This window comes from Carassius gibelio, chromosome B21, assembly GCF_023724105.1.
Source record: "Carassius gibelio isolate Cgi1373 ecotype wild population from Czech Republic chromosome B21, carGib1.2-hapl.c, whole genome shotgun sequence".
NCBI lineage: Eukaryota > Metazoa > Chordata > Actinopteri > Cypriniformes > Cyprinidae > Carassius > Carassius gibelio.
The window spans coordinates 16049195-16073539 of NC_068416.1; the positions used below are offsets into that span (position 1 = coordinate 16049195).

General features: G+C 38.2%; 1 protein-coding gene across 4 annotated transcripts in view; it reads right to left on the minus strand.

Annotated features, from left to right (window-relative positions):
• Positions 1–14216: 14216 nt before the first annotated feature.
• LOC127985868 (cell adhesion molecule 1) overlaps positions 14217–24345 on the minus strand; it is a 296550-nt gene continuing 286421 nt past the window's right edge. For all 4 annotated transcript variants that reach the window (XM_052588073.1, XM_052588075.1, XM_052588074.1 and 1 more), the window contains 2 exons: positions 18633–18758; positions 14217–17822 (listed from right to left, as the gene is read on the minus strand). In XM_052588073.1, coding sequence (XP_052444033.1) covers positions 17704–17822; positions 18633–18758 — 245 coding nt within the window. In that variant the 3' untranslated portion in view covers positions 14217–17703. The remainder of the gene's footprint in view (positions 17823–18632; positions 18759–24345) is intronic.

The window sequence follows — 24345 nt, forward strand, 5'->3', positions numbered from 1 at the left end:
TTTTACAAAATGGGTCTTCTAATCACCCTAAGTAAATTTCAAGAGTACATCTCTCTTGTAGTTTATTAAAACATCCCCTGCATAGTCATTTTGGAGCATTAAATGCAAAGGGAAGCAAGTAAATGCCGTTATTCATGCTCTCAAATTCTGAGCATCTGAAGAGCTCTGGTTTAATTATACATACTCAGATATATCTTGTGACCGTTTGAGCACAACTGCTTCATAATTACACGTTTGCAAAAGCATCATCAACAGTTCCAGTCCTCAAATGATCTAGTTCGGAAACAAATGAGGGCTGATGTAACAGTCCAACAGCTCTGGGACCTTTCGCTGTTTATATAACTCCGCTTGTCTCTGTTTGTCCAGACAGACTGTCAGTGTGTGGATTAATGGGGGAGATATTTATATATTTTTTTAGAAAGCTAGATGGACACGGCAGTACTGTAGGAGGCAACTAGTGACTAATTCATCCAGCTGATTCGTTCAATGAGTCAGGAACTAAACTAGTGACCATCTTAGTCACAGAGTTAGTCACTGAATCATTTAATGAACTGATTTGTTGAAACAGATTCATTCAGAATACATAATATTAATTAAAAGTATGGTAACACTTAATTTTATGATGTTACAATTTGCATGTACAGTACCTACTATAGTAATAACAATAAATTATGCATAATTACATGCAACTAGCCTTAAACCAAACCCTTATCTTAACCCTAACCATATAGTAAGTACAAATAGTTAATTAATATAACTAAAAATAGTTCTTAAATGTATAATGACACTAAAATAAAGTGTAACCAAAACTACAGTAGTATTTAAATATATTAAAATAAGATTGTTTGGAACTATTTTATTGGCAGAGGAAAAACAGACAAATGAACAGAAAATATTGTGTTTAAAATACTTATTATTGCTTACAATGACAAAGTCTGGAAACAAAAACAGAGAAAGAACAGCTATGAACAAGGATAATGGAGCAAAGGAAATCTGGCCTAACATAAAAAAGAAAAAAAAAGAAAAAAACATGCACTATAAGAACTGCCTGAAAATATGATTCAGAGGAGCCCAGACAAGGACTCTATAAGCTGGAAATGTTAAGTGCAGATTTAGCGTTTCAGTGCACTGGCCATCAGAACTCCGCATCTTCTCTTACGCCCAGAAAATGTCAAGATGTGTTTTATAGAGTTCAAGGTTATAACATCGTCATATTATCACCACGCTGGAATTCCACATGAATAACAGCTCTCAGATGCTCTTCAGATGCCAGAGCTGTCTGGGCAGACATGAAGGCTGTGCAGATCAAGGAGTCTGGAGTTAACCGGCCTGCCGCGGCCTAGGCGGTGGGGGTCATTGTCAAAACAAAGGAGGCCGCAAATTACCCATGCAAGTCATTTTAAATGCAAAAGATGCAGAGAATTTGGAGAGTTAAGTCGGAACCTGGATGCGATTCAACACTTCCTCTTTTTCATCTCGGTGCCAGCCACTTAACCAGATGTCCAACAACATGCTGCCTTTTGCCTGATGCCTTTGTGGAGCTTGCCAACGGCTGCTGGAATAATTGAAAAATAGAGCTCATCTCGCTTAGCAGGGACGCTCTGGTCCCCTGTGAGTATGTGAATGCTGTAGGAGCCAGAGGGTCCGGGAGGTGATAGATGAAGTGGAGCGGTCACACCGAGAACCAACACCTCTCTCCGCAATGCAGACACACTCCTGAGCCCAGCAGAGCCTCTTTTACTTCTCGGTCTCCCAACCAGATCAGTGAAAGGTCAGAAAAAGGCTTTTAAATCCCATCGTCCTCCTCTGCTTTGTGAAGGGACATGGGCGGCATATTCAATAAAGAAATGAAAAATACCACATGCTAATTGCACCACTGTCTGTTTGTGGGGCTTTAAAGAGAAGGAGCTAAATTGGGATGGATGGATCATGCCCTTCTTTATCCATGGGACTATTTTTCTTAGTCCAGCGTTGTTGTGCTGGGTGCCGGGCTCGACATTAATCAAAGCACCAAAAGAATGTCAGCAGCCTCATGCAGGCTGAAGCACAAGAGAGAAGCCAGTCAACTCAAATTAATTTCATTCCCGAGGACGTGCTTAATTGCGAGATCGATCAAGGTCCAAGTCGGGCTGACTGTCAACAGACAGACGCCACCAAAACCACGGAGCAAAAGTAATAACTGCATGTTTACTGTAGCCGAACCGGCTGAAAACTAATGACCCAAACATCTTTGAGCTGGACAAATGGTTTGAAGTAAACTAGTTATGGATCTATCTATTCAATTTACAGTAATGCATATAGCAAAACAAAACTGCAACATCATGCAACGCCGTATCTGGTGCGGTCTTTTACCAAAATGAATGCTCTTTCATCTTGGGATCAAAGCTAGGTGTCGTGTCTTTTGAAGTTCAAAAAAAGAGAGCGAGAGAAAGAGAGCGAGAGAGAGAGAAAAGAAGGGAAAAAAGAAATGTACTTTTATTGACTTTTCATCATCTATTCATTTACGTGACCTTTCCTAACCCTTCTCCCTAATATTTAGTGTGAAGAAAACCACTCTCATTTGGAATTTTATAGTGTCAAGCCATGCTCTGTGCTTTAGTTTATTCAGCATGGGTAATTAAGATAGCCCAGGCATTAAGGCAGCGTGTGTAATTCAAGTAGAGCAGATACTGAGGGTAAAATGGGTTTGTATTCAGGGCCTCCACTAGGAGCTGCTCCAGCGCTTGTGTGATTTCAGTCCTTGTAGCGCACAAGCAGGGAGGAGGGAGAAGAGACATGCTGAATGACAACCGCATAACAAACCTTCAGATACATCTGCGCTAAATGAATGAGTCAGTCCCTCAGAGATTAGAGAAGAGCACAACTGTATTTGCTTGTGTCTACCGTTCCTGCACAGATCTTTCCTGCATATTGTTTGATCACTAATTATACTCCGCTGCAAGCTGACACTCTGACAATGTGACCGATACAGGTGACAACAGAGCAAAGTAGGACTACTCTAGATGTCACAAATACTGCTGAATGCTTTAGAAGGGTAAATGCCATCTACTTAATGATGCCATTATAAGGACATGAATGTTTACATGACAAAGAAATGCTGTTCTGGGGGGTTACTGTACTGAAGGTCATTTTAAGCCCTAATTATATTGTACAGTCAGGATTGAGGAGTCCCACTTGATACAGGACACGACATATTTACTGTAGCTTTAGAGTTTCACACCTGTGAGTTTTACCAATGTGATAAGTGTTTAGTTTACAACCTAAATATAATAATAATAATAATAATAATAATAATAATAATAATAATAATATATATATATATATTGTATATTTTTTAATACTAATACTTATAATACTTAAACTAGCAATAATAATAATAATTATTATTATATTAATTTATAAATATATATTTATTATTATTTTTACAATTATTGTTTATAATATTAATATATTTTTACTAAAAAGAATACATTTAATATTTAAAGAGCTATCTCTTTTTGCTACTTAAAAATTTCCAAATTACTCTTAACAAAAAACATTAAAAAAGTCATTATTTAAAATAAAATAAACATCAAATAAAATAGACATTTTATTTTACCTAATAGCAGAGAAAACATACATTCTCTCTTCCATTTCAAGCACTAAAAGAACTAAAACTAAAATAACTAAAACTTAACTAAATTAAAACTAGCAATTAAAACTGTATAGACTCATGAATAATAACCATAATAAAATAATATTACAGAAACACAGATCTAAATTACTAAAACTTCAAGGTAAAATGAATGAAAAGTGGAAATGCAAAAAAAAAAAAATAATAATAATAATAATTCTATAGTAGTATATCAATGATACCAATTTAACCATGTTTTATATTTATTTTTGTCCAACAGATTTTAACATACCTTTTTTTTTTCTTTTTTTTTTACCTATATTAATGCATGTTTCAATGTTGCATTAAAAATCTTCTTGGCTCACTACTCTGAGGCTGCATGTGCAGGTTGGATGGGCAAACTACTCCTGCAGCAGCTTTAGAGCAGTAAAGTGCAGCATATGAAATAAAGCAGCTGTAGAAGTAACACCCAGCACCTTCCACAATGTGTCCGTCTCTCATGGCTGCACGGAGCATCTGCATACGGTCTGACTGTGCTCAGCATTCTCCTGATACTTCACAGGCGTCTGCTGCAAGGCCATGGGGTGTGCGTGGAGACACTCTGCTTTGTGAGACACAGAGATAAGTTTCAGCCAGTGGCGCACATGTATTTTTTCCCCCGACTCGTCATTCCTGCATTTCAGCTCATTACCTTTATCAGGCCTCTGAGTGCTCAGAAAAATCCTTCTCTCAGCTCCTGTGGGTGAGCAGCGCAGGATTCATGGAGGCATTAACTGCCTGGGCTGCTAATTCCTCCGGCCTTCTACTTATCATCGGCAGCCAGAAGATTGAGAGATGGCGATTTGCCATTCTGATAGAAAGGAAGAGGTGCTGGGTGACCTCTGATGCGCTTTGACTTGGTAATAAGCACTAATGCTGGGTAGTAGCCAACTAAAAGAAAACCCCTGATGTGACAGTTACAGTTTTCAGCAGCATGACGGTAACTAGCAACTGACAAAATTATAATGCTTTACTTTTTTTCTTTTTTTTTAAAAATTTGCAGACAAACAAGGTGAAAAAGAATCGAACATCTCTGCTCCAAATCATTTTAGAGAACTGATTCGTTAGGACTGTTCATGTGAATCAAGTGGTTTTAAAAGAAATCGTTCATTTGATGCACCCCCACAATGAATTTCCATGTCTGGTATTTTTGTGTCCTTGTTTGTACATTTTTTTAGTTAAATGCTGCTCTTCATATCAGTGTATTGGACAATTTGGTGTCAGTTATTGTACACTAATATATAAATATATATTTTAAAAATCCACCTACTTGAACTTGGAAGCTTAATTTCTGTCGCTGTCTTAGATTTGAATCTAATCAAATTTGCATGTGTAAGACATTTCAACTTAATTAATATTAATATGATTTAAAATACTGAAATTTAGTCTTTAATGTTATAAAGTGAATGTTGTCTTTATGACTTAATGCTTTACTGATCATATCATTTACTTCAGATTGTCCATATGGCTTATGGAGTCTCTGCATTGAGTAAATTAATAGCTGACTGTATCACAGATTGCTTGGATGAGGCATCAGAATGGTGGAAATTTTCATCTGCTTTATAATTATGTTTTAGGAAGCACCCAGTGTCTTGCTGTAGGGAGAAGAATGTATTTCTGAATGAACTGCTTCCATGAAACATGGCTTGAATTTCAACCAGTGGAAACTTGCATATTGAAATTGAATTTGCAATATCCAAAGGTGGAATATTCTAAGGCAAAGAAGAGGAAACTCAGTTCCAAAATAATTAAAATCAAATGTAGTCAAATTTAAATGAATTTTCATTAAGAATGCATTGCGAAAGTGACAAAGCAGAGATAAGCATCGGTTCTTCTAAAAGGGAGCTCAAATAAAATGCTTGCAGGAAATTTGCCAAGTTTTTGACATCTGTTTTGTTAGTTGGGGTAGATTTTGTATTAATATGGCACCTGTGTCTATCAAAACAGAAACAAATAAAAAAGAATACATCAATATTTCACTCTGTGGAGAAGAAAATGGTTTTGACCAAAGTCACAGCTTCTAGAGTTTGTTCATCATGGACTGATGAGCACAAAATCACTGCAATAAAAGTCTGAAATACCTTCAGATATTAATATTGTTTATTTGTTATATATACAGTATTGTTCAAAATAATAGCAGTACAATGTGACTAACCAGAATAATCAAGGTTTTTCGTATATTTTTTTATTGTTACGTGGCAAACAAGTTACCAGTAGGTTCAGTAGATTCTCAGAAAACAAATGAGACCCAACATTCATGATATGCACGCTCTTAAGGCTGTGCAATTGGGCAATTAGTTGAATTAGTTGAAAGGGGTGTGTTCAAAAAAATAGCAGTGTGGCATTCAATCACTGAGGTCATCAATTTTGTGAAGAAACAGGTGTGAATCAGGTGGCCCCTATTTAAGGATGAAGCCAACACTTGTTGAACATGCATTTGAAAGCTGAGGAAAATGGGTCGTTCAAGACATTGTTCAGAAGAACAGCGTACTTTGATTAAAAAGTTGATTAGAGAGGGGAAAACCTATAAAGATGTGCAAAAAATGATAGGCTGTTCAGCTAAGATGATCTCCAATGCCTTAAAATGGAGAGCAAAACCAGAGAGACGTGGAAGAAAACGGAAGACAACCATCAAAATGGATAGAAGAATAACCAGAATGGCAAAGGCTCAGCCAATGATCACCTCCAGGATGATCAAAGACAGTCTGGAGTTACCTGTAAGTACTGTGACAGTTAGAAGACGTCTGTGTGAAGCTAATCTATTTTCAAGAATCCCCCGCAAAGTCCCTCTGTTAAAAAAAAGGCATGTGCAGAAGAGGTTACAATTTGCCAAAGAACACATCAACTGGCCTAAAGAGAAATGGAGGAACATTTTGTGGACTGATGAGAGTAAAATTGCTCTTTTTGGGTCCAAGGGCCACAGGCAGTTTGTGAGACGACCCCCAAACTCTGAATTCAAGCCACAGTACACAGTGAAGACAGTGAAGCATGGAGGTGCAAGCATCATGATATGGGCATGTTTCTCCTACTATGGTGTTGGGCCTATTTATCGCATACCAGGGATCATGGATCAGTTTGCATATGTTAAAATACTTGAAGAGGTCATGTTGCCCTATGCTGAAGAGGACATGCCCTTGAAATGGTTGTTTCAACAAGACAATGACCCAAAACACACTAGTAAACGGGCAAAGTCTTGGTTCCAAACCAACAAAATTAATGTTATGGAGTGGCCAGCCCAATCTCCAGACCTTAATCCAATTGAGAACTTGTGGGGTGATATCAAAAATGCTGTTTCTGAAGCAAAACCAAGAAATGTGAATGAATTGTGGAATGTTGTTAAAGAATCATGGAGTGGAATAACAGCTGAGAGGTGCCACAAGTTGGTTGACTCCATGCCACACAGATGTCAAGCAGTTTTAAAAAACTGTGGTCATACAACTAAATATTAGTTTAGTGATTCACAGGATTGCTAAATCCCAGAAAAAAAAAATGTTTGTACAAAATAGTTTTGAGTTTGTACAGTCAAAGGTAGACACTGCTATTTTTTTGAACACACCCCTTTCAACAAATTACCCAATTGCACAGCCTTAAGAGCGTGCATATCATGAATGCTGGGTCTTGTTTGTTTTCTGACAATCTACTGAACCTACTGGTAACTTGTTTGCCACGTAGCAATAAAAAATATACTAAAAACCTTGATTATTCTGGTTAGTCACATTGTACTGCTATTATTTTGAACAATACTGTATATATATATATATATATATATATATATATATATATATATATATATATATATATATATATATATGTATGTATAATTTAAGTATTGGGGTAAGCTCTAAGACTTTTTATTGAAGTAGTATAGAAGTTTAATAATCCACACAAGTGAAGACAGTGAAACCCATTCTAAACAATTTGTAAATATTTCCAGAATTTGGAAACGAAGCTCAATGGCACACATTACCCCACATGCACTGTTAAAAATGTATGTTAACATTGTATTTCTCCTGTGAACCTCTCATGGTCAGTCCTGCACAGTTTGCCATGAAGGAGGTGACACATCTTACCCCAGTCTCCCCCTACTTTTTGCGTATACATATTAGTATAAAGTATAAAGCCAGAAAAAAAAAATGAAGACTTGTTTTTCTGTCTTTTTTTTTTTTTTTAAAGATGCTGCTGTTCGATGCTGCTCTTGGAATGAATTGCAGTGCATCATATTGAGCCGAATCAATCCCTGCTCACCCACAGAGACACAAACTTTACACGCTAGAATAATTGGGAAAGTTGTGTCTCCGTGGAGAACAAATCAAACAGTTTTTCAAATTAAAACTATTCTTGGAAAAAAAAAAACACCACTTTAGAGATAAAGTGAAAAAATTCAGATAATTTGATGGTAAAATACTATTTCTGCGGTTTGTGACAATGCGACTTGACCAGCGTGAGTTGTGACCGCTGCGAAGACGGGCAATTAAAGATGTGAACGCGTGCAATCCAAAGCCAAGAGAGGCTTGTTTTCACAAACCACAAATGATGTAAATTAAAGTAAATTTCCTGACAAAACATAATAAAAAGCAATGCGGTCTCAGAGAACACCAACTGTATCTTCATGGCAGTCCATTTGCATCCGATCCTCTGGAGCCGGAGGAGAGATTGATGCTCCACCACCAGGTGAACGGATTAATTGATTCCGTACTACTTTCTTTCCGCAAAACCTTTTCACTGGGTGACATTTATGCAAACAAAAAAATACAAAAATGCTGTAGCAAGAACATGAGTGCAGTCTGACCTTATAAAGCCCTGGGAAAGAAGGCAAAAATAAAAAAAACATGGCAGTTATGGTTGTTGTGAAAGTGATGTGTACTCAGGGTTGACAGAGGGGCATCTGCTATTACACACCACAATTACTGAAATCCCAGAGCTCCAATGAGAAGCTCCATAAATGGACTGTGTGTGGAGAAAGACACACAGAGAGGGACCCGTGAGATTGCAAATGCTCCAGTGCTGAGGCTCAGCCAATTATGAGCTCTCAATGGCTTAGGTCTGCTATCAATGGCCAGTCATATGCAGTTACTTCTGCCAGTAACCAGCATGAAGCACATCAACGGCTCCATCATACTGTGCAATACTGACAAAATAAAAGACAACAATATTTACTTGCAGCGTGTTACTTAATAAAACGCTGTATAACAACAAAGTGAGAGCGTAATTCTTCAAAGCACCTCGACAAATAATCAATTCTGCTCCAGTCAACTCATTGCGGTTCAACGCAATTTGAGTTGTTATAACAGGATCCAGCCGATAGCTTCCACCGTCCCTGCGGCATTGGAGAACGCCAATTCCAATCATCACTGAGATGCTGTAGTGGAATCTCCTAATAATGCTGCTCTATTGAAACTGGCAGGGCAAACGAAAACTCGGCGCGCGCTGTATTATTTGCAAACTTATCAGCCACTAAAAGCTATATTTCTGCAAAATGTGGTGGTGGATAAACATAAATCCTTGCAGGATGACTGGATCAGAGGTAAATTTCCTCCATTTTCACACTTTCAGAGCATAAATGTACTGGCCTCGCCGGTGACCTGTTTACTAGGACAAAATAAACTGCATCACCACAGCATTTTTAAGCATCAATATTGTGTCTGTTTAAAAATATATATACTGTATATAGAATATGCAGTCTCCTTTTTTTAGCGAGACCTTTCCAATGACAAATTTCGGATTTTGCTAAAGTTCAAATGAATCTTTTTGGTTTTTAGTGAGGCTAGTGATAGAAGTAAATATTCAGTGACAAGCACTTTCCATGAATAGAATAAAGAATAGGCCTTGCAATGCATTTTTTTTAAAACCTTCACTAAATGGTAAATGGAAATGTATAGAATGCAGAAAACGTTGATTTATTTATACGAGCTGGTTCATTTTCAGTTCATTACAACCCTGCTGCCTCAAGAGGATGTGTCTACAGCAGTTTACAACCCTGATTTGTGTGATATTATGTAATTTTCAAGCAATAAACATTAACATAAAAAATAAACAGGCTGGGCAACATTGTTATCTACGTAATTACAAGGTTGAACATTGAACAGTAGCTAGTATTTTTCTATTTTTAGCTTTTGAAGTCAAATATCCAAAAAATTATTTAAACGTGTTAATCATTTTCTTCTTACAGTCACTTTGGTAACAGGGTTGAATAAGCATTTCCAAATGCACTCAGAAGACAACAGAGTCGGATGTTTATTTGTTTGGCCACACTTTATTTTAAGGTTCAATTCTCGTCATTAACAAACTGTTAACTACAACTTTTGCCTCAAACTTTCACTGCTTATTAATAGTAAGTTGTTAAGTTTAGATATTGGGTAGGATTTGGGATTTAGAATATGGCCATGAAGAATATGTGCTTTATAACACCCCAAAAGTTAATAAAAGGCTTTCTACTAAGCAATAGTGAGAATTGGTCCCTATATAAAGTGTTTCCATTTATCTTCCCATCACGTTGTAGAAAGAGTTCAAAAGATGGATTTTTAAAAATGTATCATTTGTAAAAGGGTGAAAAATCACGCAGTTGCAGGCTTTCGCACAAAATATTGAAGCCAGAAAAACACGCACAAGGAAAGAAAGTGGAGCAGACTTTATTAGGAAGCTTCTGGATATCTTGTGCCGACTGAAAGATTGATAGAGAGGACGATTTCACACCTGCAATGCAAATGCAAGCACTGCACTTCATCTTCTTTCAGCTTGAATGGATGTTTACTGAACAGTATTACACTCTCTGTAGGTGTACTATAGGTGTATTATATAACAAACACAGTTACCTTCATCAAAGTCTCATTAACGCCCTCTCGCTCCGGCTAAAATCAAAGCAAATGTTTGCCATCTGGGAAAGTGAAGTTTGGGAGCATGTTGGTGCGGTCAGAGCACAACACAGAACTAATAAGAAGAATATGGGGTTTGTTTCATAGATCTTAGATCATTATGAAGTCGTAGAAAAAAAGCTGTTGTTCTTCCGACCCCCCGAGAGGCTGTCGCCATGGCAGAAATCTCTGCATCCCGCTAACAAAGAGATGAGAAGAAAGTCAAGCCAAAAAGACTTCAAAGACATAAATAAGGCTCACAGTTGCATGCTGTTAGCGGCCTTATTACTCATTGTGACACACATCTAGCGAGACATTTTAGGTGACACCAGCTGGGATTTGTTTGTCTTGTATTAAATAGAAATAATGGATACTGTACATAAAGTCTGCTTTAGACTTCACACAAGTCTGCTGCACTTTGTTAACAGCGTGCAAGTTCTCGACATGCTGCTGACAGGCTCGTTCGGCAATTGAATTAAAATCAATTTCAATCAGGAGGAGGAACGAAACTAAATATGCAAATCACATTGAGGGCTAGAGTGTTTTACGTCGTTACCTCTTATCTGCGTCTAATATGCTAGTTTGCATCTTAATGTATAGCCATCTGTTTTGCTGTAGTGGCATTTATAAATGTAGGTGTAATTTATTCTAAATGGCATGGGAAGGGTCATTTTTATTGCATACATATAATTACTAGATGCTACAGTAAAGTATATGGCCACTTAAGTCACTTAAAACTGTCGGAATGTCTTTGCATAAGATAGCATTTTTCAATTACTTCTGAAAATTGATTTTTAGTGGATGTATGAAGTAATTTCACCTCAGGTTCACCCAGTTGTCAGAGTAACCACAGATGTAGTTTATATTAACCATGAACAGGATCCACTAATGTTTGACAAGCAGCAAGGGCCCAGATACTTCATTTTGAACAGTGTGTATCTGTTGTTTTATAATTAAGAATGAAACCCTATACGTTTTTTTTCTTTCTCTCAACATGCTGTGCCTGTGCAACTTTTCTTTGAAACAAAGGACAATGGCATTGATATTACGTTATTTTGTTCATTTTTTAAGCATGACACTGTGATTTAATCGAGCCATCTAATCAACTGGGAGTCTGAACTGCTTTTCGGATATTGGATTTCAGGTACATGCTAACGATGAGTGGAGTCTGATTAATCAGAGATGAATCACATTGTGATTAATCTCTGAATCAGATTTATCCATGAGGTCAGAAATGATGTCATAACACACAGGGATAAGTTTGTCCACTCCAGTCCTATAAAAGCCTGTATTGAGACAAAACCCCATATTGGTTTTAATGGATTATTCCTCCATCTCTATCCTTGTAAATGTCTTGCAATTTCAGGAATCAGTCCCCTTCTCACCTGTGGACCCAGTGCTATTAAGACATACTATTGTTGTTGTGAATGACTTTCCCCTTTCCAAACACCTACAATGGATCCATTTAGAGTCTGTAAAGGTGAGCTCTCCCCATATGAGATTGCAATGGACCTGATGTCCTATAGTCTGGGTAGTTCACACAAAATTACAATTCTGACATTATTTACTCACCCTCATGTCATGTCAGAGCTATATGCTGTTGCTACTTTGTGAAGAATCTGCTTTTTTTTTTTGGTTTGTGTCATACACTGATTTAAAAAATATATTTTTTTATATATATTTTTTTTTTAGAAAAACGTGTAGGAGTTGTCATGTTTTTGCACTCCATATTAAAAGAAAATGACTATGAACATGCATTTTTTTCATGAATTACAGAAGACACCCACTATAATGTAATTTAGAGTAGTGTACATACCAAAAAGATTTGTCAGACATGTTTAGAACAAGAATCATTACATTAAAATAATCTAATAAAAGATAACAGTGCAGCTCCCAAATTAGTCATTTTAAATCTTTACCACTATCCTTCAAACCACTAGATTTGATGTATTTGTCAGCAAGAAGTTTTTAATAATTAAAAATATAATAAAATGTAGTATGAACACTTTTTTGAATAATATCTTTTAATAAGTACAAGTCAGAATATGTATGCTCTTTGATTTTTACATAAATATGTTATTCTGAATGACAATGGAACATAATTCACCCATATTTTGACATTTTATCACAACATTTATTTGAAACACACTTTCATTTCATTTATTATGCCTTCTATATGTATGTTTAATCACTTCTGTATATTTAGTATGATGCGAGACATAAAATCTGTTCTTAAAATATATAATCAAATATATGATGTAAATAATGTAGAACACTAGATGAAAAAAAAAAAACTTTTTCAAATGACTGCTCACAATGTTAGTATTTTAAACATTGCAGGAGGGGTAACTAGGTTCAATAGTCTAGAATAATTGTAGTTTTATAAACCTTGTAAATATGACATCATTATAAATAGAGATCTTAGATTTACATGCTTTTTGTAATAACCAAAAATTCCCTTTATGTGCTCAAACAGAGAAGGGTTTTGAAATGACATGAGTGTGAGTAACAACTGACAGAATTCTCACTTTTCTGTGCAATATATCTTTAAATCGCACTGATTTGTGCTGAGAGCTGCTCCATCGCATCAGCTCAAGAAAATGTCAGAACGTATTAAAATGTGATTTTTAATCCAGATATACAGTAGTGTAACTTTACAGGCTCTGCTGTAATCTAGCAAAGCTACAGGACATGATGAAATCCTGCCATCGCCTTGAGCCACGGAGCACTCTCTTCTCCCCCAGATCTTGCTTCAGTGTCTCTCTGGAACGGAGATGATTCCACGTGACATCTGTGCTCCTCTCTGCCTGTACCTTGAGATCCATCCTATCTGAGCAGAGGGTGACTTTGAGCCTTGGCAGTGTGACAACCGTGGTGCTGAGCTCCTGCACAGGCAATCAAAAACCAGGCATCATATAGAGGGTAGAAAAAAGAAAAAAAAGCTACAACTCAAGGTCAGCATCTGCAGAATGTGTCGCTGAGATTGCCACCGAGTCGCGAGGTCAGGGTGCGGGCATGAGACAGCTTGAGAAAGAAGCGGCGGGAAGCGCGCTATACCTTAGAGAGATGTTCTTTCTGTAGGCTGCCTCGGTCGAAGTTCAGCCGAATAAAAGCACAATGCAGAAGTGTGACAGAGCTGAGAATGCCAAGGATAATAAGGAGATGCGAAAAGCAAAGCCTCGACTGGATTTCATGAACTCGCTCTAAAGCTAAAGTAAACTTTAAAAGCCTTTAAATGATCCTGGAGTGTTTTAGAACAGTCCTGATGTATTTAGAAATAGAATGAGCTCACTAATGTATCTGTGGGAGCAAATCCAACACAGCACAAAGACTCAGAATTCTATATGATCATATGATAATAATGTACATTCACTGCTCTAAAGAACATACCAAGGACACTGAAATGTAAATAGTGCAATGGCTAAATTGTTAAAGATATTTTAGGAACATCAGATGTAACACATTCTTTGAAGGTTTGTGAGGAAAAACATGTATGTAGTCGAATATTAAATATTAATGGCACAAGTATCCTGTAAGACAAACATACCACATTTTCCTGATGAGATTCTGCCAGCCTTCAAATAGATTCAGGTCCTGCTGAACTGTAGATCATTGATGACAGCAAAATATAGGTCTTTTTGCTTGTGCTTTCAGAAGTATGACTTCATTTTCATGTCATGTAACACAGGAAAGAACAGCACCAAAACCAAGCATTACTTTGAACATTAATATCTTTTCTTTTTTATTAAGACAAGAACTCTCCATTTTTTTTTCTGTAAAAATGTCTAATATGAACAAATACAAAATGTGTATGGGAATGTGAATATCATTTTTTCTTCATTAATACACATTAACATTGCTCAAGTACAGCAGAAAGACAAAAAAAATAACCAACCTAAAAACAATGATAATGATAAACGTTCAACCTTTCCAAACTAGCTGGAACCAGAACGAGAAACATGTCGACTTTGAATTCAAATTGATACTTGTTTGCCCCAACACACTCTCATGGAAATTAACTATTTTACGTTTTGCCAAATTGGGAGTGAATTCGTATAATTTTATATCATACGATCTGCTTATATCCCATTGATGATTAGATTTACAGGTGGGCCTTCATATTTGTTTTCATTTTCTTCTAAAACTTGTAAAATAATGACATTTTATCATGAGAGCAGTTGGTTTGTCCTTTCCTGTCCTCTCTGTGTGAAGTAGGTCTAAAAAAAGGATAATACTCAAGTAACTCAACATAGTGTGTACATTATGTACGCATTTTACAGTGCACCAAATAAACAACATCAACAAAAAAAATACACAAAACGTAGTTCTAATGTAAAATTCACCATTTGAATTGAGATCATGCTTGATCTGGTTTGTATTGAATTTAAATTTTCTTAATCAGGGGCTCGACTTTTGCATTCTACCTGAGATGCAAACATACCATGTACTGTTTGTGAACCTGAGACAGGGCTTAAATCAAACTGTCAAGTTCAAATAAAAGAAATCAAATCAAGTTCCATCAGTAACACTGTTGCACTATCAAACAAGGGGCACCAGTAAAGCAACAAACACGACAACAGAGACAACAGAACTGAAACCGAACCCAGTTCACATCTCGAAACAAGCAGTTATATTTGGACACTTTCAATTCAACCTGCTGTACAAGAGGCAGACGACAAAACAGATCACTGGAGTAACCGCGTCTTCCCATCGGCCATCTGTCTTAAGTCCTCAGAGTCTAGTAGAGTGGATTAAACCACATTAATCACATTAAAACAGGTCTAACATAACGAGTTGAACAAAATGTACATCGGCCCAGTCTAAATACCACAAATTAGTATACTGATGTCATGTCTCTCACATATGCAAAAGAGAAGAAGGGATGTCTGAAATCCTGTTCAGAAGCTGCCAGACCAAAGCTAAATGATGCTCACTAGTTAAGCACAAGCCACACAACTGTATATCTCAACTGCAACGGTAACCATCAAGCTGCAAGACATTCCCTCGGATTTGTATTCTACGTAAAAACAAATGCGTCCAAACATGTTTCTCATGGTTAATGCACATACTCTAAAACGTCTCAGTGGATGCTTGGTATTTTTTTATTTTTTTACATTTTTTGTTAATAAGAAAAAGCAAACCAGAGTGTGTTTTCCCCCCTCAACCTCGCCGTTTTATTTACACACTGAGGCTGATTTCAGCAGGGCCTAAACTATGGCATCTAACTTCACTTACACTACAGAGAGAGTCATGAGAAAATGAGAAGAAATACTTCTCTTTAGGAAAAGTACTTTAGACATCGTAGCCACCTTAGATTATGTACCCTTAACGGGCGCTACGTTTGTAGCTAGGCTTATGTGAAATGTCTAATGCATTCACAGGAGCGAAGAGAGCATGATACTTGAGCGTGTTGGCAGAGTTTTTTGGTTAGCGTCACATGTTGACAATATAGGGGAAAATCCACAAGTGCGGCTAATTACATCGTAGAAGGTATTCCTAAAATATTTGGAATGTTATTAAAAGCTTTTCCCACTTTTTTTCAAACTGTATTTGTAATAAAAGACTGTTTCACTCTCATTTAAACTAACCTCATTTGAAGCCCAGGACTATTATGCAGAAGCAGGAACCCGGAGGAGCAACTCACAGCAATTATAAACAATAAAACACACATTGTTTACACTTCAAGAGGAAATTATGTCACCGTGGTTCTTTTTCGCATCATTAAGCCTGGGAAATTTGGGCAGTTTTTATTCAAATACTAATATCACTAGGATAAGCTAGCTGCGATTGCCACTGTTTCCTCTGAGGAAGAACAAACAGGCAATTAACTTGACAGGCAATCATATACCATTACACACTTGTTCGACTGCTTAACATCAATGTCACATCCTCACTGACTCGCCTACAAACTAGATACACAAATGCAGATGTTTTTTGGCGGTTAAAATGCATTTTAAGGTAGTAGAGTTATAGCAATCAAATCATTTCCAAATCTTCCCTCTCTGTACATCTACAAACATGATGGTTGTGATGCATCCTCCCTTGAGCCTAACGAAACAGACTCTAAAGCGTTCGTTCTGACACAATTTTAGGTAGTTATTTACGTGTGCTAGAGGGTCACCTTCACCAGCCCTGCATGGGAAACTACTGCAAAAGACAAAAAAACTAAACGTAAGCCACAGCATTTAGACCTTTTTTCAGTGACGGCGACTCTTTCGTTATTATGGCATGTGCGAAAATGTGTCTGGATGAAAATGCCAAGAAAACCTTAGACATCATTATGCCGAAACAATAAATAGCTGCAAGGGCTTTCGGCTGTGTCTAGCTGAGCAGAACGAGACGATAAGCCTCTCCGTAGGTGCAGTGTAGCAGGAACCGTTCATCTGCACTTATGCTCATTCTGAGCGGTTGCGATGCTTCAGATGTACTGGCACATACAGAATAATTGGGAAAAAACTCAAGTAAATGAAGCAAACCAAGGATAAAAGCATTCTGCGGTGATGCAGATGCCGTCTGTCAGAATGAAAACAGGTGCAACGTTCAGGATCAATTCTCTGCCGGTCTCATCAACTTGATAGGGGACAGGAAGGAAGCATGCTGCTTGTTCTTCCCTTCATGATGCTGATGACTCTGGATTGAGTAAGTCAGAATGCTGTTATGTGACTAGGCCTGCTCTTAGTACAGAGGATATGATGTTTTGAAGGAGATGCCCACAGTGTAGGGGAATGTATAGAGGTATGCGCTTCATAAGAAAGCCGATAAAGTTAATCGGAGATGGTGGTGTATGTGTGTTTGCAGGGAGAGGGGTTTAAGGTGTGACGTGACGGATGGCGTTTAAAGCATGACTAAGAAAAGAAATTCAGAACAAGGCACAGAATTTTCTGCAAATGGTCGAAAATGAACAAAAAAATACCAGCAGTTGGGGAAGTGCTGTGTGGTGACGCTTTCTACACTCATATCTGGCAACGTCTGGTATCCCGCCCCGAAACCCCACCCCTGACCCTGATCCCACTGTATAACACAAATACCTACATCTTCTCAGCTGCCCGTGTAGCATTCTATGTCATTCGATCCCCAGGAAAGAAAATGAAACGAACAAACAAGTAAACCGAAAAGAATTTCAGTTTCCCCATGCCCCACCCCCTCCCGCCAAAAACAAAACGAAAAAGAAAATAGTAAGAACGAATGAGGCCTCGGGACTCAGATATAGTACTCCTTCTTCTCATCCGAGTTGTTGTGGCCTCCTTCAGCATTGATGATGGCCGTGTCGGCGTCTGCTGCATCGTCCGCCCCCTTGGCTTCGTGTGTGAAGTAGGTGCCTGTGTGGGTTTCAAAGAAAAAACGTGTTAATAAAAGCAATATCTCCAGCACCCCGGGGCCTCTGATTGATGCAATTGCGGGGTTTTAAAAGAGATTAAAGACCATCTGGAGCTGCTTCTCTAATTTAGAGTGAGGGTCGATTCCAGGGACTTTACCTGCCCATAAATAAGGCATTAATTTCACCACACTGCACTTGGTTGCGTTATACTGTCTTTTATGTTCGAGAGCAACAGGTAATACATCCCCAAACTAACACCCTGTGATGGGGACACTTTGATTACAGCAAGGCAGATGAAATCTGACCTTCTAGATGCAATGCTGTTAGATAAAACAAACAAGAAAAGAAACAAAAACTGAGTCTGACGCGCTCGGAAGAATAAACCTGTTATTTGTGGCTAATAATTCAGGAGATTTCCATAAAACCCTCGCTAGGTTTGGGTTCAGTTTGACTTTGCGCTTTAGAATTAACCTTGGAAGTGTTACAAGGTGGTGGGAATAAGCGATCCACTTCAAACTTCATTTCCGAGTGGGATTATTCCCATCCTCTCAGTCTGTGGCGTGATAATGAAGGCAGTAGCCCTGATGAAAAGCGGAGATGCTGCGCTCACTTTATATTACAGAACACAACAGCACGGTGCACTCAGAGGGATAGCGGCCTTAATGTGGTCGTAGCCACGGGCCAATTCAAAGCACCTGCAGAGCTTCAACGGCAGGATGTCTTCTTCGCCAATCCAGAATCTTATTCCAAATAATTAGAAAGTCTATTGACCTTGGAAATGTGCCGTAAGAAAGTCTGGGAGCTGAATTACCTTTGTGTCTTGCAAAGTATCGTCCCAAAACGATGAGAAGACACAACATGGCGAAGACCACGACGGCCACCACTCCTCCGATAACCGCATGGTCCAATCTCTGTGCTTCTGGTCCTGCTTGTGAATCTGACAGAAGAAAGTCAAAAGATTATATGTTACTTGCAACAGAATTGAGAAACAGAAAACATAACATTGCATATCAAGCCTGTTTATACTGTATAGTCCATTATAAGGCTGCTTTAAATATGTATACATTATCAAAAGATTGCAGTTGGTAAGATGTTTCTGAAAGAAGCATCTGATGCATTTATTTGATCAAAAATACAGTTAAAGCAGTAAAATGACATATTGCAATTTAAAACAAGTTTTTCTATTTGATTATATTCAATAAGAGGAACACAAAACAATCATATGGTAAAACATATAAGATAAATGAATGCTGAAGTTACATATGTAGATAAAAATGTTCTTTTTTAAATACAGCCTGCAATGAACATTCAAGTATCTTTGAAATCAATCTCTCCAGAATAAGATCTCCAAACTTCTGACAGGCACCATCAAACAGATCTGATGCAAACAGAAAACGTGAGTGAAACTGGTTAAACATTTACGAGTGCGACAGTGGAGCTCTGAAGACAAAAGCCTTGTTGTTTATATTCTTCTGTCAACTACAGTCTTGACTATAACTCAAACGAATCTGGCACAGACTGTGAGCTGTCTGGAGCCAGAGCTGAAGAAATACACTTTGCCCTCAAGACTAAAAGTGTGAATCAGAAGCAATTTTTAACAAAGATTTATTCCATTTCAGCCAGTGAACACGGCAGGCCTCCGAGAGTGCGCAGCGTAATGATATGTGAAGTTTATTGATCAAGTGTAGGGATCCATGACAACCCAAAGTTAATGCTGGTTTGTGGACTTGATTGGTTCTTCACAGAGCAAAGGAGGAGCAAAATCTTTCATCAATATCTCACACTCGCCTCGGAAATTAGAGTTTGAAGAGAAGTACTGAAAGAAAACAGACAGGAGACATCGCTCTAGAGCCAACCAACAAAAGACATTAAATATCTCCATATCACCAAGTTAATTATCAACACAAAAGATTTGTGCCACACTTTCCTGTGCACATCAAGGGCTGTTTCTTCAAGTATGGACACATTTGGCCTTGTGGACTTTCAAAAACTGTTTTCTTCATGCTTTTTTTCCCTCCTGATAATAATAAATATTTCCACTACATTTCAAATGATGAATTGTGTTTAACAACATTCTCTTGTGGGTGACATTTTATTTTATTTTCCATTTTTAAACAAATGGTCAAATACAGTTAGCATTGCATGCATACTAAATACAAACAAGTAATATTTTTGTGCAAATTACAAAACTATTTGGTAATATTTTACTCAAAGGCTTTATGTATGATGCATTATAAAAGTAGTTTTAAAGCATTAATTATGCCTTCAAATGCACCTTACAATACATTGTACAATTTCATGGATAATTTTAACCACAGTTAATAGATTATAATACTTCTCAATTCATTGTTACACTATACATTTAGGTTATACTTATTTACGACAAGATATAATGTATTACAATGTAGCATATATAATTATATAAGTATAATTATAATGCACTATAGTATTATTGAGGGGGAAGTCGTGGCCTAATGGTTAGAGGGTTGGACTCCCAATCGAAGGGTTGTGGGTTCTAGTCTCGGGCCGGACGGAATTGTGGGTGGGGGGAGTGCATGTACAGTTCTCTCTCCACCTTCAATACCACGACTTCGGCATCAAACCCCCAACTGCTCCCCGGGTGCCGCAGCATAAATGGCTGCCCACTGCTCCGGGTGTGTGCCCACAGTGTGTGTGTGTGTGTGTTCACTGCTCTGTGTGTGTGCATTTCGGATGGGTTAAATGCAGAGCACAAATTCTGAGTATGGGTCACCATACTTGGCTGAATGTCACTTCACTATAGCCTGTAATAACCCTTTATAACATATTAAACATTAAGGGCCCTATCATACACCCTGTGCAATGCGACGCAAGCCGCAGTGGAAGGGTGTTTGCTAGTGTCAGTCTGTCACTGTATGCATTTTCCCGTCCAGCGCCATGTCATTTAATTAGCAAATGCATTTGCACCCATTTGAGAATAGGGACAACATGTTTTGACCGTGCGCCCGGGCGCGCCCACCGTTGTTCCGTCGTTAAAATAGCAGAAGTGGATTTGGGCACGCCCTGAGTGCACCTGCGCCATACACTGTACACTTTGCGTTTAGATCGTTAAAATAGGGCCTTAAGGCTTTGAGTAAAGTATTACCAAATATTTAGCTAACAAAGAACATTTACCTCATTTTTATATTTATTTTTAATAACATGTTGCAAGTCTCATTTCTCAAAAATCCTTTTTACTGGAGTTTCTTTATAACATGTTTATAACACTTTAATGTAATATATATGTACTGAAAGTCTGGGTGTGAATGAGTGTAAAACAATAAAATCCACAAATAAAAAAATAATCTTAAAAGTAACAATTATAAATAATGAAGGAATGGTAAAAAGTTTCTGAGACTGCTTTAATGTGTCCTTTACATAACATAATAGAAAAAGTTGAAATCACTTTGTTTAAATACAAATCGACCCTGGTAACACCCAACAGGGAGGAGAGCATGCGATCTTCCCTGCTCCATCTCATGGTCTATGTACTGTGTTATCAGCCCACTGGCTCATCCCAACTCCAAACATCTCACTTGATAAAAAACCATGATGAGAAGGGAAAGAAAGCGAGTGGAAGGATGTCTCGACTGAGCAATCTGACGCTTGGTAATCCAGTCACGAGGAGTTGATCAGTCTTTCCTGTTTACCCACGGCAATCTCCCGCTCTCATCTGTGGCCTGAGCCCGAGAGCCGAGGGGATTTCCAGGGGGAGTTCAAAAAACAAAAACGCCAGGCCACAACTTATTAGAGGATAACGAAAAGCGAGAAAGCACAGAGCGGTGTGCTTGTACAACATCCCACCCAATCTCACCTCATAAACAACTCCTGTGTGAGAAGGGTGGGGGTGGGATGTAGGGATGGTGCTGTGGGGCTAACTGCCAAACCCAACAAAACATGACTTGATAAACCTAATAGGCTATTTTGACTTCAGATTTCCCTTTTTTTTCAGAGGGAAAGCAGATTCAATTAAAGTCAGAGGGAATCTGCTTGACACCTAATTCACGCTTGTCAAAAGGAAGGGAGGGGGCTAAAGACGTGCTTTAACACATTCCTATTAAGATGTTAATGTGTAATGGATGAAGGTATAAACAGACTAGGAATGGCAGAGATGGCTCTTCCTCTTAAACGTCCTCCCGCATCCACTTTGCTGCAAGTTATTGTTGCGGGTTTGTTGCCTGCTTGGGTCATTCTCTCACTGAATGGATTTGACAGAGATTAGCATAACTTATCAATGGAGTGAGGACTGGGACAGTACTCCAGCTTCAAGTGATTGTAATGTCATCTTTCTCTTTTCCACTCTCAACAGCCTTAAGACAAATTAAGGGGTGTTCGGAGCTCAGCCAGGGCGATGAGAAAGAAGATTGAGGCCCGTGATCGCACCACATTCCGAGGTGCACTGGTGTGCTGAGCCGCCCTTAACACAATGACTGCACCGTAATTCAATAAGGGTCCATTGTGAACCAACAGTTTGGCTAATGTGTAATTCGAGAAGCAGATGGTTTAGAAATGAGTAATTCTCAAGCAACCTCCTCTAATCTCAGCAGCCATTTTGCCACCGGAATATTAAGTAATTCCAAGAAATTGCCATCTTAATGAAACCCTAGAAATTTGCTCTCATCTCAATTTGACTAGACGGAGTCATATAATTACACATATTGCGTGGTGCTTATGGAAGAATCATTACCATAAACAGTATTCCTGTTTAACGTTTATGACTGCAGAATAAGAGACTGGAATACGCAATTACCCAGTCGGATAAGTGAGCGAGCGTCTGAGTGAGTGAAGGAATAATTAACTGACGCTAGATGGAAAGCATAAGAATGTTCTCCAGAAAGTGGCAAGAGCAAGCGCCATCGGGCACTGATAAAAGCTGACTTTGATCTGATCCGAACAAACCAAGTCTGAGATGGGGTCTGATTTTCCTGCACTGGCATTTGTGGGAAGCTCATCCAAGGTCAGCACTAAAGAATAACTTCAATTTGGAGTGTGCCATTGCATCGTACTGTACCTCCAGCAACTACAATGAATCTCTAGTCGGATCTGACACTCATCCAAGAGTCCATAGTCTCTCGTTTCTGAAATATCTCTCCTGTGGTGAAGGAGGATTGCTGTGAGCTCTCAGGGTTCACACCTTAGGTTGCTGGAGGTGGTGTTGAGGAATATGAGATCGGAGAGAGAGAGAGAGAGGAAAAGAGCTTCATCAGTCTTAAGACGTTGCACTAAGCATGTTTTTTTTTTCTTGAAATGGGGCAAATCACCTGACAGTAGTGGACTCTTTCTGCCAAATTACAGTGGGAAGACATGAAGAAAGATCCTATCAGCTTTGCTTTTCCACTGAGCAGTTTCCCCAGCAGAAATGATAATTCTTTGCCACCTGATATACAAAAAAACTGAATATTCTCTCATTTTGCACTGCTGCACTCTAATCCAGTTACCTTAAATGAAGTTATCACATTCAAACATGCAGACCATTATGTAACTTTTCATTAGATTCCCTGTTTCTTGCCTCAACGGTAGTTTACAACTTTGGCTTGCAAATTGAAAAGAATATCTTATCCAATACCTCAGCCTCCAGAGTTGTGGAGTAACTAAAAGTAGTGACACAACTAACTTCACTACATTTTTCAGTAGTTGAGCTGCTTAAACAATACGGTTGCTTTTCCAGTAACATGCTATATTCACTATATATTCCTTATACAATTTTACAATAAAAATATAATATCAATTATAATCTAAATGTATATATTACTAATAATGTTGTTGGTAGGTTGAATGGTTGCTACGTTTTTTAAATTAGTATTATTACAGTAGTTTATCCTACTTCCAATAATTCATCCTCTAACAATTTGAAAATCACAACTGTGGAATTGCTTCAGTTTCAGAGTTTCAAAGTAAAGCCATTGGGCAGAAAACACAAATCAAAGAATACTGATGTAACAGGCATGCCTAACTTCCTTCGATCACTGCTCAGCCCTATTTCACACAAGCACAAAGCAAAGCCCAAACCCAAAGCTGACATTTAATTCTGGTGTTCAAAGTCTAAATGAAGACAAAAGGTGGATAAAAGAGACTGAGAGCAAACAGAGCTCTGCATGACGCCAGGACCTTGAGTTATGAGCGAAATACCAGAGCAAAGGCAATCTGGATGGAAAGAGGACAGGACGTGTCTCTGAGGGGTTTAAGGTGAGGACCCTAAGGGCCGAAGTGCTGAAACACCTCTCTTCCTCAAGGAGTCATGCTTGTTGGTTTGAAGAAATCTCCCAAGACAATAAAGTGTGATAGCTGGATTGACTTCAGCGGGTCATCTGTCCCATCAACACAACTGAGGGAGACAGTCTTAGACTCTAAGTCAAAAACTATGGTACAGATGAGTCTGTGGCCACTAGGGCACAAGTAACACTGTCTCTTGTGTGGACCCCCAGATAGAGAACCAGCAGTTATTGATTCCACTCCTTTTGCCTCCATCAGTGTTGACATTTTCAAGAGTGGAAGACTTCTAAAGA